Genomic DNA, 16,931 nt, shown 5'->3' on the forward strand with positions numbered 1-16,931 from the left:
AATTTAATCAAATCCTGTTGAAACAAACGGTGTTACAATCACCGGATCCTCATTTTTCTTTTGATTTTCCTCCTAGCCCTAAAAAGAACGCATGTTTTACGCCAGGGGGAAAATAAATTCGCCTCCATTTTTCCTTTGATTTTCCTCCTAGCCTTAAAAAGAATAAATTCGCCGGAAAGAACGCGTGTTTAACCACAGTGACCTTCTGAATTGAATTGAAGGGGCCTGGTTGGCATTCGAGAAAATCTCCTAATTTACAAGGAATTGGAACTAACTTATGTGAAATTAAACACCAAACTTTGTTTTATTCTTCCATTTCCAAGTTACAAGCAAGTTCATCCATCGCAATAACCATCATTTTCTCATCACTTGGATTCACTCGAGATCAGAGAGATACTAGCAGAGATCATACAAGAAGCTGTGCCTTTGGTTTCAATTGGAGGCGTTGACTACGGCGTCGACCTTGTCGGCGAGGTGGGCCTCGTCGTCCCCGAGGCGCGCCGCCGCGGCGCCATTCTCCCACCTGATGAGCGTGGGGACGCCGGTGAGCCTGAACCGCGGGTCAGCCCTCCACGGGTGCGCCGGGTCCCTCCACGTCGGCTTGTCGCCGACGTACGCGCGCAGCAGCACCACGTCCTTCTCCTTCCCCTTCGCCGCCGCCTCCACCCTGTCGTAGATCACCGGCTCCGCCACGTTGCAGTCTGCACGCGATCGAACCCGCCCGCCGCAGCCGCCGTCAGAAGAAGCACCGGCGGAATCCCAGAAGAGAAGTACCACCGGGGGGGTTTGAGTTGCTTACCGGGGCACCAGGTTTGGTTGGAGGAGGCGTCGCGGTCGGCGAGGAAGAGGAGCAGCTTCACCTTGCCCTCGGCGTCGTCCCCGGCGGCGAAGAGCTTGTCGAAGTGGGCGTCGAAGTCGGCGACGGTCGCGTCCACCTTCTCCACCGTCATGTCCGCCCTTCGTCTCCTCGCTTTCCTCGGCGGTGGCGGTGGCGGTGGCGGCGGCGCGAGGGGGAGCAGATTGATTGGAGATTGGGGAGAGAAGGCGACCTCGCCGCGACGCGTTTTATCTGCCCCCGTTATTACGGGAGAGCGTGCGTGACGTCACGATGCCTTGCTCGATTTTTTTTATTCCCCTTCTCTCCTTTCCCACACTGACATCTGGGACCCATTGCTCGGTGCGCGTGCCGCGTACGCGAGCCGGGGAATCCACATCTTTGATAATTGGGCCTTGAATCCGTTATTCGGCCCATGCTCCATGCAAGGGCCCAGTGTGGATTTAAGGAAAAATAAGTCCATTTTGACTCTCTCAAGTATAGGTCTGATTCGTGTCCTCAACCATAATACTATATTTTTTCGACCCTGTAAATATTAAAACCAGCGCAAAATGACTCCCTCAGTAGTTTTATTGACGTGGCACGTTGATTTAATCCATCTATACTGACATGGCATATAAATGACAGTAATATCAGAGAAAAACTAAAAAGAATATCGATTAGACCTACATGTCAGCTAGTATTCTTTCACAAGCCATATCTTTGTCCTCCAACAAGAGCTCAACGCCTATCGTCATCATGCTTTTTCGGAACCACGGGGAGAAAGGAGGAGGAGGGGGGGAGGGGTGAAGGGGGCGGTGACGGTGGCATGGATATCAAGAATAGAAGCAGACCAACGTTAAGTTCAGCCTCACCAACTCCTTTCTCTCTACCTGGATGTTTCTAGGAAAGCTGCAACTTGGGTGAGGAGGTCGGGAGCAAGCTAGACCTGAATGACGATGAGCCGGAGACCATCGTTGACACCCTGGGGACCGTCCCGACCGCCGACGAGCAGCATATCTTGACCTTCATCCCGCGAGCCTTTGCGACTCATGAGGCTCCTAGGGGCAATAGGGAAGTGGATTGGAGCTGTGTGAAAGGGGTCAGAGAGGATGCGGCGGTAGGAGTTGGCATCGTCGGTTTCGCTACCAGTATCATGGTATGCTGCTAATCTGTTATCTCTCCTGTGAGTGCTCTCTCTCGTTGTGGATTGATTGAGCTTATTGTATCGATCATTTTTTTCTCATGTTTTATAGTTGTTTATCTCTCTTCAGATTTAATTTAGGGTTGTACGCATGGTGACAACATATGGTTACGTAAGAAATATCTACCTCTGTATTTTCTTCTAATGTAGAACACTAGTAATTCGTTTGATAATTTGACTAGATTGTGTATTGTGTTGTTCTTGAGCTAAATCTGGTTAGATTGTATTTGATGTGTTGTCATTCACAGTGACAACACCTGGTCAGGCTCTCGCCGCGGGAGTTGCTATGGGAGTATGCGATGCGAGCAACAACAAGTCGTGGCGGCAACAATCGAGCAACATTCCACATCTTTGCTGTTCCTTTAGAGGTTCAACGAACACCACTAATGTCTCCCTTCCTTTAGCCTCCGCAATACCGCTTACATCCTAAAAGAACTATTGAGAGAGTTATTTTACACCAGTTTTAATTCATTCCATTTACGGCTAATCATGATCACAGTGTTGGCCTGCTGGGCCTAATATCTGTCATTAGTCGTCGATTTGGGTTAATCGCGGCCCACGAACTCCACGTGAGACGCGTGTGTGCTCTAGTCTAGTCTGGCCCGATAACTCCACTCCACGCACACGCCTCTACGGTTTCGTCTCCCCGATCGCCTCCGGCCTCCGCCGCTCGCCGCTCGTTTCCGCCGCCGCGCGATCCGGCGGCCGGAAGGCGTCAGCCATGCACGACCAGGCGGAGATCCGCAGCCTCCCCATCGACATCGCCTTCGGCCGCCTGCAGGAGTGGCTGGTGGACCGCAAGCGGGTGCCGCAGGACTGGAGGAAGCGCCTCGCCGGCATCCGCGCCCGCCTCGCCGCCGCCTTCGCCTCCCTCCCTCGCGACCTCGACCCCTCCCTCCTCGCCCTCGAGCCGGACGGTAAAACCCCCGCATCCCCGCTTCCTAAACCCCCACCCTTCCTCCTCCGCGCTCTGCTCCTCTCGCAGTGTAGATTTGGGCGAATTGGGGGCTATAGAGCCCTTCCCCTGTAGATTCCTTTATCTGCTGCTGCTGGTGCGATTTGGTTGTTCCTGTGTGGAATGTAATTGTGTGTATCACTTTCTTGGAGTAGAAATTGGGTATCTTGAAGCAAAGAAAATATACGGCATCCTCTTGGAATCCAACCCGGAGAGTAGGAACATATTTGGCCGCCTGACTGGCTCAGTGGTAAGCAACAAGAACTGCTATTCTTCTGAGAGTTAGATTAGATGTAGGTTGTAGCACACTAGTGTGTATGTGTATGGAACTGAATACACATCTATGCAAATGTTGTATCCAGGGTGAATGGGAGGCCATTGTTAAAGCTTATGAGAAGGACCATGTTTTTCTCGGGGAGGCAGCTCAGATCATGGTCCAGAATGTGAACTATGACATGTATGTACGGTGCCCATTCCTCATTCATGGGTTTGACTACTCGCTCACTGTATTTGTGCTTGACCTAGCTTTGCAATGGCTAACTTTACTTGCTGTTCTGACTGGATGTAGTCCTTATCAGAGGAAGCAGATGCAAAAGACTCAACAACAGCTCGCAGAGCTGGATAGAAGGGAGGCTGACATTAAGCGACTTGCAGCTCTGTCCGCAACCAGATATGCAGAGGCTTGCCAGGAGCTTGGTCTGCAGGTTATAGCTTCTCCATTTCACTATCTATATGTAGCACCGTGCGAGTTGTGTGTTCCTGACTAGTATGCTGTATGAGGTGTTATACTGATGTGCGCATGCCGCTTTTGCTTTTTCTTGGCCGTAGGGAATTAATGTGCGGCAAGAACTGATAGAGTCTGCAAAAACACTTCCTTCAACGTTTACAAAAATCTTGGAGGTTCTGAACAGTGATCCTGTCTCAATAGCTACCGAGTACTATACAACTTTCGTAAGGGACTGCCATACTGAGGATAAGGTATAATCAGGACATATCAGATATTGAATATATAAATATACAAAATGAACTTCTTGTGAACTTAATGCTTTGTTCTTCTGAATCCAGGAAAACTGCAAATCTGTGCTACAGAATCTGAAACAGTTGCAGGCTAATCCTCCCTCCCTTCATATCTCAGTATGCAATGAGGTTGAATCTTCTCTTGGAGAGACATCAAAAGCTCTGGAGTCTAATGTGACTGGGGCAGAAAACATTGACTCAAATATATCTGCAGATGACATTGATTGGGACATCTCTTTGGATGATAATGGAATTGATTGGGACATTGGTGCTGTTGAACAACCTGTAGAAGAATCTGGCAATGGTTTTGGATCGTATGAAATTATTGATGCCAATGTAGAGTTGGCAGGTTCTGAAAATTATAATTTTGGTATTTCAGATGATCCATCTGTGAACAAGTCTAGTTCATCTGAGCCTGGTATTTGCTGGGACATCACTGATGTTAATCCTGAAGAAAATGCTAGTATACAGAATGCTCCTGAATCAGGACAGTCTCAAAGTTTAGCTGAAGAAAGAAGCCAGTTACTAGAGAAGGAATATAGAAATAATATTCTTGATGATTTACTTGAGGTACGCTTTTGTGCAGTTTTTAATTGTTGCATTATCCTGTGAGTTCCAACTATAACTACACTTGAGTGTCATGTTGCACAATTGTACCTATTATTACTAACTAATATGAACATCCTTATGTTTTTATGCCAAAGTCTCTCTTTTACTAATATGAACACTTGAGTGGCATGTTGCATTAGGCTGCTTGGCCAGCCTATCCTCTTTCACTTAATAATATTACATTTCCATTAATTTCTGACACTTCAACAGGTAAGAGCATTTTTGACCCAACGCTTAGGGGAGATGAGGAATGCTGATACATCATCTCTACAGCATCAAGTGCAAGCTGTCTCACCTTTTGTTCTGCAGCAGTATGCTCCTGAAAATTTAGAGAATATGCTTGCAGAGGTCTCATCAGCTATATCTTTGCTCAGTAACCAGAAAACTCTTGACCTTATAATGATTCTCAACTCAAAAAGGTATAAGAGTTATTCCACAACATTTACTCGAAGACTTAAATAGTACATAATTTTGTATGCCATCAATATATGCATTTTTTTTAACATTTCTTTAACTGGATATTTCTTTTGTCTTTCAAAGGTTTTTAGACAGATTAGTATCAACATTAGAAGACAAGAAGCATCATGAGGTGAAACTACGAGAAGGCTTAGGTGATTTGTCAGTTAAGCGAATGGAGCTGCAAAATGCACTTTCGTCATCCTGGCCTAAGCAAGTAAGTTGTTATTTCTCCATCAGTGTCTGGTTACATGTATATGCTTATCCTAAACAGATTCTGGACTATAAATGATATCAGTAATTGGGTGAAAATACCACTTTTTTTGAACAATGGCATTCCCTTTTGTGCTCTCAACATACCGAGATACTAGTTCTTTTTTTTTTCCTTTACTGTCCATCATGTGTGATAAGGCAAAACACCAATATTCTTCAGAAGCTTTCTATAGCCAAAAAGATTTGGTAGTGATTAGCTTTGTAATGTGACAGGAGGCAGCAATTACAAAAACCAGGGAACTCAAGAAGCTCTGCGAGACAACGCTATCAACTGTATTTGATGGCAGGCCGGTGCATATAATTGGAGAGATCAATACTTTACTAAGTTCGAGTGTTAGTCAATTAGCTGGATGACTGTACTAGCCGGATGACTGTACCTGAAATAAGATGAGATTGAAAGCTGGTTGATTACATCAAGGTTCATACTTTAACAACTTGTCTGGTTGTACTTGGGTTATTTTTGCTGCCTGAATCAAATGTTCTTTTGTGTATGATTGCAGCCCCGGAGTGGGTGATGAAGACTGAAGATGGCGAAGTTAAATATGTTGTGGAGAAAAATTCCATTGCTAACAAGCAGATATCAATGGTTTGAATATCAAATAATTGATATCTTAATATCAATGATTTGAATAGTTTATGTTTGTTGCTGTGCTATGTAGCGAGTTTGTGTAGAATATACCCCCCTATGGGGTTAATTAGATACATGCTACTATAAATTTCACGGTACAATAGCAAGTGGTTATCTGATACTTCAAACTAGTATTGTACATCTTAAAATTAGAATTCTATGAAGTTCCGCTCCAGTATTGTGTTAGAAAAAGTAGCTAGTTCTGCGATGTTACAGTCCAGTTTGCTGCATCTTACCACAAAGAGAGTTACTTTGGTACTACTGCTGAAGCTTGGACAACACAACACGACCTATATATATAGTGTAAATTTTGATACCTTCTGGCACCTCTACGGTGTCAAGGTACTACCACATATTAACAGTTTAACACTACAATCTGTGATATTTTCCGGTAACTTTTTAGTACCATAAATTTACTCCAATTTATACATTACACTAGGAATATTTCTCCCTCAAAAGCTGTATAGATTCATACTGTTAACAACGCACACTTCAGTTATGAAGGAAATTCTGAAGCCATTGGCTGGATCGCTTTGGATATCTCTTCAGTCCATCCTTGTAGTCGATGTAGTTAATGCCGAATCGAACGCTGTAACCATCCATCCACTCGAAATTGTCGAACAGTGACCATGCAAAGTATCCTCGTACATCAACTCCTTGCCTGACATTCCATGACAGTATTTTTTTTATTTTGACGCAGATACTTAACCATTTCGATCCAAATTATATTGAAACAATGAGATATTTGTTGTGATTTCGTCCACTATATTGTCAAGCAATTAATTGATCATCAAAATTACCTTAGGGCTCTCTGAACATGGAATAGGTGTTGCCGGTAGAACTCTATTCTGGTAGTGTCAATTAAGGCCTCCTTAAGAGATAAATTTTCATTGTTAACCTCATCAACACCTGTAACACGAGTGTTATTTATTTTTTGATAAGCAGCAGAACAACTTTTGGTAAACAGTTAGAATGCCGTACCATTTTCTGTGATGTAGATAGTAGGGTTGTTGTATGTCCTCTTGGTGTATAGCAATAGTTCCTCTATTCCTTTTGGATAGATGTAGAGCCAGGATGAACCAGCCTGGATACAAATTAAATATATTTATGTTTTTTTATTAACTATATATGTGTTATTTATTAATTCTATTCCTTCTATGTTTAATTAACTATATGTGTTCTTTATTATCCACTGATTACCACTACGGATTATATATTGAATGTGTAATAATATGAACTAGCTCGTACATATGAAGAACATGATGATGTCTGATTTAAATCATACCTTTGGACCAATATCTGTTCCATTTCTTTCCACTATGGTTGCATGTTCAGAAAACCATTAGCTAGCTCAACAAAGTAATTCAATTAATTGGAGAACAGAAAACAGAGTTCTTGCATGATTACCTCTCTCATTAGTCAGTGAATCAGTGCTGTAACTTTTGTGACTGTTACTATCTTGTTTAGTACCCTGAATATATCTTGCTGTATAGTAATTGAGACCGATGAAGTCGAATGATCCATTTATAGCTTTTGACTGCTCCTTTGTGAATCTTGGTAATCTGTTACCAACCAATGTTCTCATGCTGACTGGATAATCTCCCTTGGTTAAAGGATCCATGAACCTATTCAATTTGATGATCAGAAAAAAGAAAAAAAATACTGTATGTATTGATCTGAAAATTCAAGTATGAAGCTGAGCTCTTTGCCGTACTGCACATAACAAGAACTCACCATCCATACATGAAATCCAATGCACGTTTGGTAGCATGCTTGTCTTCCTTAGAATCTTCATAGGGAATCATCCAATTGCTAACAATAGCAATCCCGATTTTCCCTTTTTGTCCCCCCTGCATGATTACATGATTATCACATTCAAGTTTCAACAAATAAGCTAGCAAAAACTACGGAAATGAACTATCTATCTACATCTGCCTTTTCTTTTACCATTAATATCTAATGTTTTCATTAGTAAAAAGTCTGCATGTTCGAGAAAAAAAAAACTAAAAGGTCTTTATCTATTAACATACTTCGTCTGTAAAAATGCATTTTATATTATTGATCTTTACCTCTGTTTTTTTAACTGAAAATAACCACAAATTCACAGTAAAGAAAACTAGGTCATACTTGGTATTTCTCTCTGTAAATCTGAACTGCTGCTGCATGAGCCAGAAGTTGATTGTGAGCTACAATATAAGGCTCCCTCCCAGAGTCTCCCTTGCTGCAACCTGACTTTCCCTGAGAGGAGCATCTTCCAGGTGCTAATATGCCGTTGGAATAGCCACCAATACTGAAACTCCAAGGCTCATTGAATGTAATCCAGTATTTTACCCTGTCACCAAACTCCCTAAAGCAGATGTCTGCATAGTCCCTGAAGTCTTCCCTGATAATGTTGGCACAAGCTGTTAATTAACTCCTATGCTTTATTTTTCTTGTCATATCTTTTTTTCTTCCGAACACGCATGAGAGCGCATCATTTCATTAGTAATAAGAAGATACACACAGGGAGGGGATTCCAGTTTTGTTTTGTCATTTCATCATGGTTCTTATTAGTAATTGGAGTATCAGTAAATTTCGGGTACATATAGGAAGAGTCATATGCTTTACTTACACAATGAGGTTACTCAAGAATCCACCGTACTGTTGTTCTAAAGCTTGTGGAGAGTCCCAGTGAAAAAGGGTCACAAACGGTTCAACACCTGTATTTGCTTGTTAGGCATTATTAAGATGTAAACATATAGTAATAAGAGCAATTTGTTTTGAATTTACACTGCGGAAATATGTAATCTCTACCTTTTGAAATTAGCTCGTCGATGAGATTATTGTAGTATTTGATTCCTTCTAGGTTAACCCCTCCACTCAGTTTTCCATCTATATAAATATCATCATTGCATAAGGTACTGACCTGCGATCAACTTATTTTATTCTTTTTCTTTCCTTAATCTATACAGCTATCAAATTAAGTTACAGTAGTGTTCAATTGCAGATCAATGGAAAAATATTAGTTTGAGCAGCTATAATGATAAGTGGTACCTGGAATATGCTCCAAGCCTCAACGAAAAATAGAATAAAATAAAGGAGGAATCACTTACTAGGAAGAATTCTCGGCCAGGAAACTGAAAATCTATACGCGTTCAAGCCCAAACCCTTCATGATTCCAACATCCTCCTGCACTTAGTGAATAACATATTAGCATATTCTAAACATTAGGTCTTGTGTAGAGAATATTACAAGTTGATCATGTTATCTTAAAAGCATTACCTTGTACCGGTGGTAGGAATCTATTGCTATATCACCATTGCTTCCATTTGCTATCTTCTCTGCATGAACAAATTATTGGTACTTTGATTATGAAGCACCGTATCTGAATGTCAGTTAATTAAACATGATTTAGACATGCTTCTTTCATGCATGACATCCTTGAGTTGTCTAATAACCAAGTACTTGAGGTATATAAGGAAAAATAAATAGCCAGTAGCTTATTAATTAGGTTCTCTATAGACATCTTTTGAACCATGTGGACTGTAACTTAAGTACACGAAAACTAAGCTGTTTGTTTGCTTGTGGTTACATGGAGTAATAAAGTAGTGATAGCTAATAGCGGTCATTGAACTACTTAAGCCATCATCTAACAAAAATTAAACTACTTAAGCAAAGTTCCAATCTATCATCAGATGCTTGAAAATTTGTTTTCACTAGCCTTTTGCTTCTTCTTTCTCCCCTTCCTTTGTTAGTATAGTAATTTTACGGTCCTTGAGGAGATACAATGAGGTACCGCCTTTTTCTATTGTAAATTTCGTACCTCTTGGTATCTAGATACCATGAGATAACAAATTTTACACTAAATTTTTGGTACCTCATGGTACCTCCTCAAGGACCGTAAAATTGATCTTGTTAGTAGGTTAGAATGAAAATTTGTAGTACCTACATAACAAATTTACTTTTGGTTTCTCGTAGGTCAAATTGACCATATGACTGAAGTGCTTTAAAGTCCCAATCAAGCATTAGATTGGTGTTTTATGTGCCTTCTACCCTAATTGTTTTAAGGGTCAAAAGACTAAAGAATATACAATGTCTAGTGTAGGAGGTTTTGTGGTACAGGTTGGTACATTGATGTTGTGTTTCACTAAATTAACCAATGTCTAACATGCTATGGAAGGAATGCACTTAACTAGGTTCTCTTTCTGGAGTGGCCTCTGATCTTGGCATCTTTCAAGTGGTATTACTTTATGACAACCAGAATATCACAGGATTGTCTGTGCTTGCTTGTTTGGAAGTTTGGTAACCATTTTTTTTCTCCTTTTTTGTTTTGCCAGTTTGGAAATGTTTAGTCTGACTGTCTTTGATTTGTGGACCGTGGTAGGCAAGAAGGTAACAATCAATTTATTTTGGGACAAAGTTTGAACTCCAATAGTCAACTTATCTTGTGACAGAAGGAGTATGTAATTTCTATCCTTTCTTCCACTATTAATCAAGGGCGCAGATCTCCTATACCCCTTTTTCAAATAGAAACTTTTGCGTGATTCACACATTTGTAACTGCTTAAAAAGCATAAATATTGTGTACGAAGTTGTCATAATTCATAATTCAGAGAGGGTTTTGACTTCTAAGGTTGAAGGTCCTACTGGCTACTGTGTGTCTGTGTTATAACTCAGTTGACTTGATCTTGTCTAACTTTGCTTGCCTTTTCCTTAGTCAGAAGGCTGCTATGATATTGTTCAAAGTAATTCCCTGTCATTCACCAAGTTGACAACAGGTTAAAATTTTGCATAGTCCTGTTTCAAATCTTACTATTGTCGACACATTAAATCACATTAAATATCCTAGTATGTAACAGTCAGATTGATAAATTTGATATGCTTAAGAATAGATAAGGGTTAAGATTACAGTAAAAAATATAATCTTGGATAGGATCATAGGAGCAAGGAGACCTGGATGATTGTGGGTGAAGGTGTCCCAGATGCTGGGCCCTCTGCCACCTTCCCTCACAGCACCTTCATACTGCAACATCAAAAAGTTTGTAACAAAGGACCAAGTGATGCACACACAGATACACACATCTTCCAGTACTCTCCAGAAGCTTCTAGAACATACCTGGTATGCTGAAGAAGCTGTGCCGAAGAAGAAGTCATCGGGGAATTGGCTTCTCCTGATCACCTCTCCCGCCTTCATTTCGGACCGCGACGATGTTGAGGAAGCCATGAGCAGCAACAGCAGCAGCCAGAGAAGCTCCATGGCTGTTCTTTGTTGCAGCAGTAGCTCTTTCTCCACTGACTCTTCTCCTGCTGCTGTTCTCACTAAGGTTTGTGTATTTATAGGCAGATTTGGTGCTTGGAGAAAGAAAAAAAAAACAGAATTCATTATGTCCAGTTGCTTTACAAGTCGTGCTGCCCGTGATGCCACCGGGGAACAGCAAGATCTTGGCATTTGCTGATACAAAATCCATGTGAAGGCTTATCCTTCTGATTACAAATAAAAAAGGGCATAATTTGTCTGCTGTTTAGTGCTTCAGGTGTACTTCCAGGTGTCATATATCAGGCTTTGCTATCAGGGCAAAGTGTGGAGCTTTTCAATTTAAGTATTGGTTGTTTATGTAAAAAATTGCAATGTCATAATTGTAAATCCCCCATAAAAATGTGTTTGGTTCTAGTGAAAAAATGTGGCTAAAGTAGGACTGGGAATTGCTTCCTACAAGAAACATACCCTTTGGGAGGTAAGTTGATTATGGATCCAACTCTTTTTTTCTTTATGATTTTGTTTATGCAAGTAACCTTCATTCTAAGAGAAAATTGAACATTTATCATTTTCAAGAGTTCCACTCCAATGTAATTGTTATCATGCTATTTTCAAAAGTTGTAATTCTGTTTTTGCCACTCCAAGCTTCTGAGCTTTGCCATATTCTGTTAGATGAAGAGGGAATGCACACGGGGGATTTTTTTTTCAAAAGCACAGGGGCAAAATGGTCAATAAATGGTGAATCCATACTAACTAATACAAAAGGTTTCAAAGTGGAAAAACAGCATTACATCTTTTTGAGTGGCATTAGAATAGTTTTATTCTTTAGAGTGGAATATCTTATAGATGACAACCTAGTCTATTGTAGACAAAAAATATCTAGGTTCTAAAACCCACAATATGCGACTTAGTTTTTTTTAAATAGTTTGTTTAATAATGTGAATTTTAAAAGTTAGTAATAAACTCAAAACATTATGGAACAATTCCCACTTCATTTGCACATTTGATTTAAACCTAAATAAATTTAGGTGTAGTGAAAAAAATTGGTCACACGAAAATGGTTTTTAGTACATTTAAATTATATTTTGCAGACAAATTATGTTTTACTTTGTACCTACAAACTAATCTATATTAGAAATACTCTATAGTGGAATTCATGATTTTTAAAGCTGTTTACTAATTTGGAAAATTCAAAAATTATTTCATCCATGGAAAACACCCTGGGATATGGTGTCACATTATCGCCACGTCACTAAACCCATTCTAACTCAAGACCGATGCTTGAGAATCTACGCATGATGCTGAGAGCTGGGGATTACCATCCAAAAAAAATTTATAGGCAGAGTCCTTACTTTTGCTTCAACAGCTACAAATAACAGAATTTCTCTACCTTTTTATTACCATGTTTTTTTTCGTGGTATCTCTTGAAAAGTACAATACAATACTTTATTGAGGTTAGATCATAAAACACATACCAAGCCCATCGCTTGCATGCCTGTATGAAACTAAGAAAAACAAACCACATGAATTAAGCATAGGAAAGAACTTAGGAATGCATAATTGCAAAACAAAGGAATGAAAAAACATAGGCAATATAGGCATATTTGTGTTTGAAATGGAGGAATTTGAGAAAAATATATTAATTACCATGACTTATAATCATTTGTCTTTTCACATAACCCTAGTGCTTCACCAAACATTATCCTCGAAGAAAATGAAACCTTAATCCAAATGCTGCTACAACGGTTTTTCCTTGAAGGAAATGGAACCTTACAATTTCTTTGAAAATACTTTGAACCAAATAGGGCCTTAACAGTTTCTATCTCCGATTGTTTCTCGCTCATGCACGTTATAAAAATCATAATAAGATTGTTTTACATCTCTTATCCGATTACATGGGATGATAGTCGATACAATTCTCTACAATATCAAAAGCCCAATATCGAAACCACTTCTATTTAAAAGGAAAATACTAGAAAATCGGAATCATCTACTATTTGTGCTGGCAGAAAGTGCAAGATTCAACTTTCTCACCCATGAACTTATCCTTCCCATATATATACATGATAAACTAAACCTACACAAATTCCAAAAACAGGAGGACCCATCTTTGGTTCTAGATTAGGTCACCGGCACTACCACTACGGCTTGCCGGAGCAACTAGCAAGGAACCACAAAACAAAATGCTCATCCACAAACCACCAATTTCAACGGTCCGAGTGTACCTAGGCCCATCGTACATGCCAAATCCGGCAATAGGCACTGAATTTTTTGTTAAGCCTTGTTGAAACCTGAAATTGAAATGGCAAAATTGAAAGTTCAGTCTCCACTTGAAACGCTTTCTAGATGGTCGTCAGAGAAGCAATCTACACAAAAAACGAATTCTGACAAGTGCAGCCAACAATGGAGAGGGATCACATTTAGAGCAAGTACAGTAGCAGACTATAAGTCAGCTATAAACATATTTTAAGAAGATAAAAGATGAGAGATAAAAGCAGCGGGCTACACATTTGTAGCCAGCTGTAGCACAGACTCCAATATGCATGTGTGCATGATAGGTGGGACCAGATATTAATTATATAGTACATGTTTATAGATAACTATTGTATGAATTAGCTATTAAATTAACTATAGTTGATTTTGGAGCCAATAGTTGGCTATACTATTAAACTTGCTCTTACATGGCTCAGTGGAGATACTGTCATGGTGTCTGAATCTTTTTGTTCCATGATGATAAATACTAGGAGTGGTAGATTAGGTTTTAGTGTGGTTAGACTTACTGTTGATCCAGACAGGAGGCAACAATTTGTGTTACAATATGGTCGATAATGGTTCAAGGCCAGTTGCCAAAAAAATGCTAAGGCAGCAATATGGTTCGACAGCATCATCACTGCAGAATCAAATACCCTGAAAATCTTCCTTTATTGTATGCTAGATTGATAATTTGACATCATTTGAAAACATCCATCATGGTGTGCAAATTGTCCACAAAAGCACTGTTTCTTCACCAATCTAAGACAGTATACTATGCTTCACTATTTATAGTGTATCCTGAATCCAGCAAAAGGAACCCTAGATGCCCAGCAAAAAGATATTATGACATCTGAATTCCATGAAGTCTGCACTTCACCAGTGAACAGAATGAACATGTTATAGTCATTTGGCCTTTGCAATATAGATCAGCAATCAAGCTATTCTTGATTAGAGCAAGACAAAGTGCAGCAATCGATCAACAGTCAACCTATCTTGATCTGGTAAGAACAAGGAGTAACAGCCAACACTGATGAAAGGGCATGTAGCCTAATGATTGCAGTGACCTGAGTAACACCCCAAGGTTCTGAGTCCAAATCTTCACAGGAGCGAATTTCAGATTGAGTTATTTGAGGGCTAAGTTCCTAATTTAAAAAAACTGCATATATCCAGTTGAATGTAGAGGCCAGGTAAAAATACCCTTATCTAAAAAAAAAGCTATGGATGTATCTCTGAAATGGCAAAAGTAAAGCAGATGAGATGAAACAAAGTTGCAAGAAGATTGGTGATGCTAGCTATAGACTATAGTAGTACCATAAGCCGATGCTAGTTCATACAATTTTCATCACCAGAAGCAAAACTCCGATGGATGTATCTCTGAAATGGCAAAAGTAAAGCAGATGAGATGAAACAAAGTTGCAACAACATTGGTGATGCTAGCTATAGTAGTACCATAAGCCGATGCTAGTTCATACAATTTTCATCACCAGAAGCAAAACTCCGATGTCTCACGGATTAGTATATGTTTACATTACATTCATGTCGGTGCCTAGCAAACATGAACATGACAAAATTTTGAAGGAAAACTTGCCGAATCTGAAGATGACAAAACTGAAGAGCAGCTTGCCTAACTGATGATATAACCCAAGAACCAATCCCTGATGAAACTGTCCTCCCCACCCTATTCCAAAGTTTCCAAGCTATATCCCCGCCTCCGCGGCTCGCCGCGGCGTGCTCTTACGCCGGCTGCCATTCTGCCGGAAGCCATTGGACCTGGTGGATTCATCGTTGCTGGACCGGGTGCTTGAGCTGTTCTCCTCAAGGTCAAGGTTTGAGCTTTCTTCCTCCTTGGGCAGCCTGTTCCTCTTGTTGCCCTTCCCTGCAGAGCTCTTCTCCGTTCTTGACACCTTCGGCTTCGCACCGCCGTCTTCTCCTTCGCCTTGTTGGTAGTCAGCATCACCGTTGTCGCCCTCGGTTAGATTCTTGGCCTCTGCTTGATCCACCACCTTGTCGACAATGCGCTTCTGCGGCCTTCCCCTCCTCTTCCTCGCAGGCACAACCTCCTCGCCGCTGCTGCCCTTGTCCTCATGGCTCCTGCCATTGGTGAGCTTCCTCCCTCTGCCTCTTCCCCTACCCATGGATTTCAATCCAGCAGATTACTTCTCTATCTGATTAAATCTAGCTGGAGTTGGATTGGGCAATTACTGGGAACAGAAAGATGCTACTGCTGCAGCTGCAGCTGCTTCTGTTATCTGATTACTTCTTGTTATTTTCTTGGAATCAGTTTATCTGATTGCTTCTTGGAAGCAGAATATTTCACTTCTCAGTCAGTTCTCCTAGTTTGATTTGTGATACTGCAGCAAGAAATAAGATAGAAATCTGCAAGAAAAGCATACAAGAACTTACTCTTACTGTAACAAGCTATTGGAACAGTATATTTCAGATTATCAGATATCTTTGGGGGAATCGATTTATTAAGCATAAATGAAGTGTTTCATATTGAGATCCATAGAACTTGACAAGTTCAGACAACAAATATCCCCATTAAACTCAGGTTGGATACATCAACCAATATACTAACCCACAAAAGATAGGAACAAAAACAAGAAACTAATTCATTTCATCAATAAGAGAGAGACAGAGAGAAACTAATTCAAGAGATGAACCATCCAATAGAGGTGAGAAGAGAAAAAGAAAAAAAAAAGGAGGAAGTTTACCTTATTGCATCAAATCAGCAATCTGGCTCAAGAAGCATATCCAGCCGCTATCCATTTCTTCCCCTCCAAAGAACCAATTTTCACTGATGCTGGAGGGAAGCCAAAAGCCAAAACTATGGATTGGAAGTGATCTTGGATTCGAAACAAGAAGAAAATCCCACAGATCAAGAAGCGGTAGCAGGAGTTGGCTGCTCAGTATTGGGGAAAGCTGGAAGATTCTTGGACGAGCAGGCGGCGGCAGCACAGCAGCAGGAGCAACAGCAGCAGCGGTGGTGCTAGTATGGACGAGAGGAGGAGGAGGGTGTGAGACTTGTTCTGGGTTTCTGGCCTTCTGGGTGCTCGAGCTGCAACAGTAGCTGTAGCCGCAGCAGGGACAGCAGGAGTACACACCACGCGCAGAGAGCCAGCCAGCAAGAGAGAGAAGCTACCGAGAGAGAGAGAGAGAGAGAGAGAGAGAGGTAGCTTGCTTGCTTTGCTTTTCTGTGGAGCTGTCACTCGCTGCCGCTCAGCTCAGCTCAGCTCGGCCTTGCACTTTGTTTACAGTCTACCAACCGTTGAAAACGAGATGAGCTAGCTCCACTGTGATTATTAGCCTGACAAGAATGAGATTTTTATTAGTGCAAATGACAGTGTGCTTAAGGATTAACTGTAGTGGTATTAGTACTAGTTCTCTTTATCTGCTCTTGGGGGATTCAAGAGGGAGAGAAGAACAGGGAGGATCCCAAGACTGGGTGACAGGCAGGGAGGGAGCAAAGAAAGAAAACCAGGAGCTA

The 16,931-nt window shown here is 40.9% G+C and overlaps 4 protein-coding genes across 4 annotated transcripts; 1 reads left to right on the forward strand and 3 right to left on the reverse strand.

Moving 5' to 3' along the window:
• Window positions 1-275: 275 nt before the first annotated feature.
• On the reverse strand, window positions 276-1,078 carry LOC127777184 (thioredoxin-like protein Clot). Its single transcript, XM_052303724.1, has 2 exons — window positions 800-1,078; window positions 276-701 (listed from the first exon to the last, which is right to left on the reverse strand). The coding sequence occupies exons 1-2, from the start codon at window positions 948-950 to the stop codon at window positions 433-435; spliced, it is 420 nt and encodes a 139-aa protein (XP_052159684.1). The 5' UTR covers window positions 951-1,078; the 3' UTR covers window positions 276-432.
• A 1,540-nt stretch (window positions 1,079-2,618) lies between these two features.
• Window positions 2,619-6,131, forward strand: LOC127776837 (CDK5RAP3-like protein). Its single transcript, XM_052303397.1, has 10 exons — window positions 2,619-2,935; window positions 3,129-3,223; window positions 3,336-3,430; window positions 3,542-3,677; window positions 3,802-3,951; window positions 4,039-4,560; window positions 4,810-5,018; window positions 5,140-5,272; window positions 5,542-5,746; window positions 5,829-6,131. Exons 1-9 carry the CDS (start codon window positions 2,740-2,742, stop codon window positions 5,680-5,682), a joined length of 1,677 nt encoding a protein of 558 aa, XP_052159357.1. The 5' UTR covers window positions 2,619-2,739; the 3' UTR covers window positions 5,683-5,746; window positions 5,829-6,131.
• A 172-nt stretch (window positions 6,132-6,303) lies between these two features.
• LOC127776839 (beta-glucosidase 24) lies at window positions 6,304-11,317 on the reverse strand. The gene is made up of 13 exons (XM_052303398.1): window positions 11,051-11,317; window positions 10,888-10,957; window positions 9,218-9,276; window positions 9,049-9,124; window positions 8,750-8,827; window positions 8,568-8,655; window positions 8,084-8,339; window positions 7,691-7,806; window positions 7,364-7,581; window positions 7,242-7,273; window positions 6,938-7,040; window positions 6,757-6,865; window positions 6,304-6,617 (listed from the first exon to the last, which is right to left on the reverse strand). Exons 1-13 carry the CDS (start codon window positions 11,315-11,317, stop codon window positions 6,449-6,451), a joined length of 1,641 nt encoding a protein of 546 aa, XP_052159358.1. The 3' UTR covers window positions 6,304-6,448.
• A 3,570-nt stretch (window positions 11,318-14,887) lies between these two features.
• LOC127777942 (uncharacterized) lies at window positions 14,888-16,663 on the reverse strand. Its single transcript, XM_052304563.1, has 2 exons — window positions 16,159-16,663; window positions 14,888-15,820 (listed from the first exon to the last, which is right to left on the reverse strand). Exon 2 carries the CDS (start codon window positions 15,577-15,579, stop codon window positions 15,142-15,144), a length of 438 nt encoding a protein of 145 aa, XP_052160523.1. The 5' UTR covers window positions 15,580-15,820; window positions 16,159-16,663; the 3' UTR covers window positions 14,888-15,141.
• Between the last annotated feature and the right edge of the window lie 268 nt (window positions 16,664-16,931).

Source organism: Oryza glaberrima, chromosome 6, assembly GCF_000147395.1.
Source record: "Oryza glaberrima chromosome 6, OglaRS2, whole genome shotgun sequence".
Classification (NCBI taxonomy): Eukaryota; Viridiplantae; Streptophyta; class Magnoliopsida; order Poales; family Poaceae; genus Oryza; species Oryza glaberrima.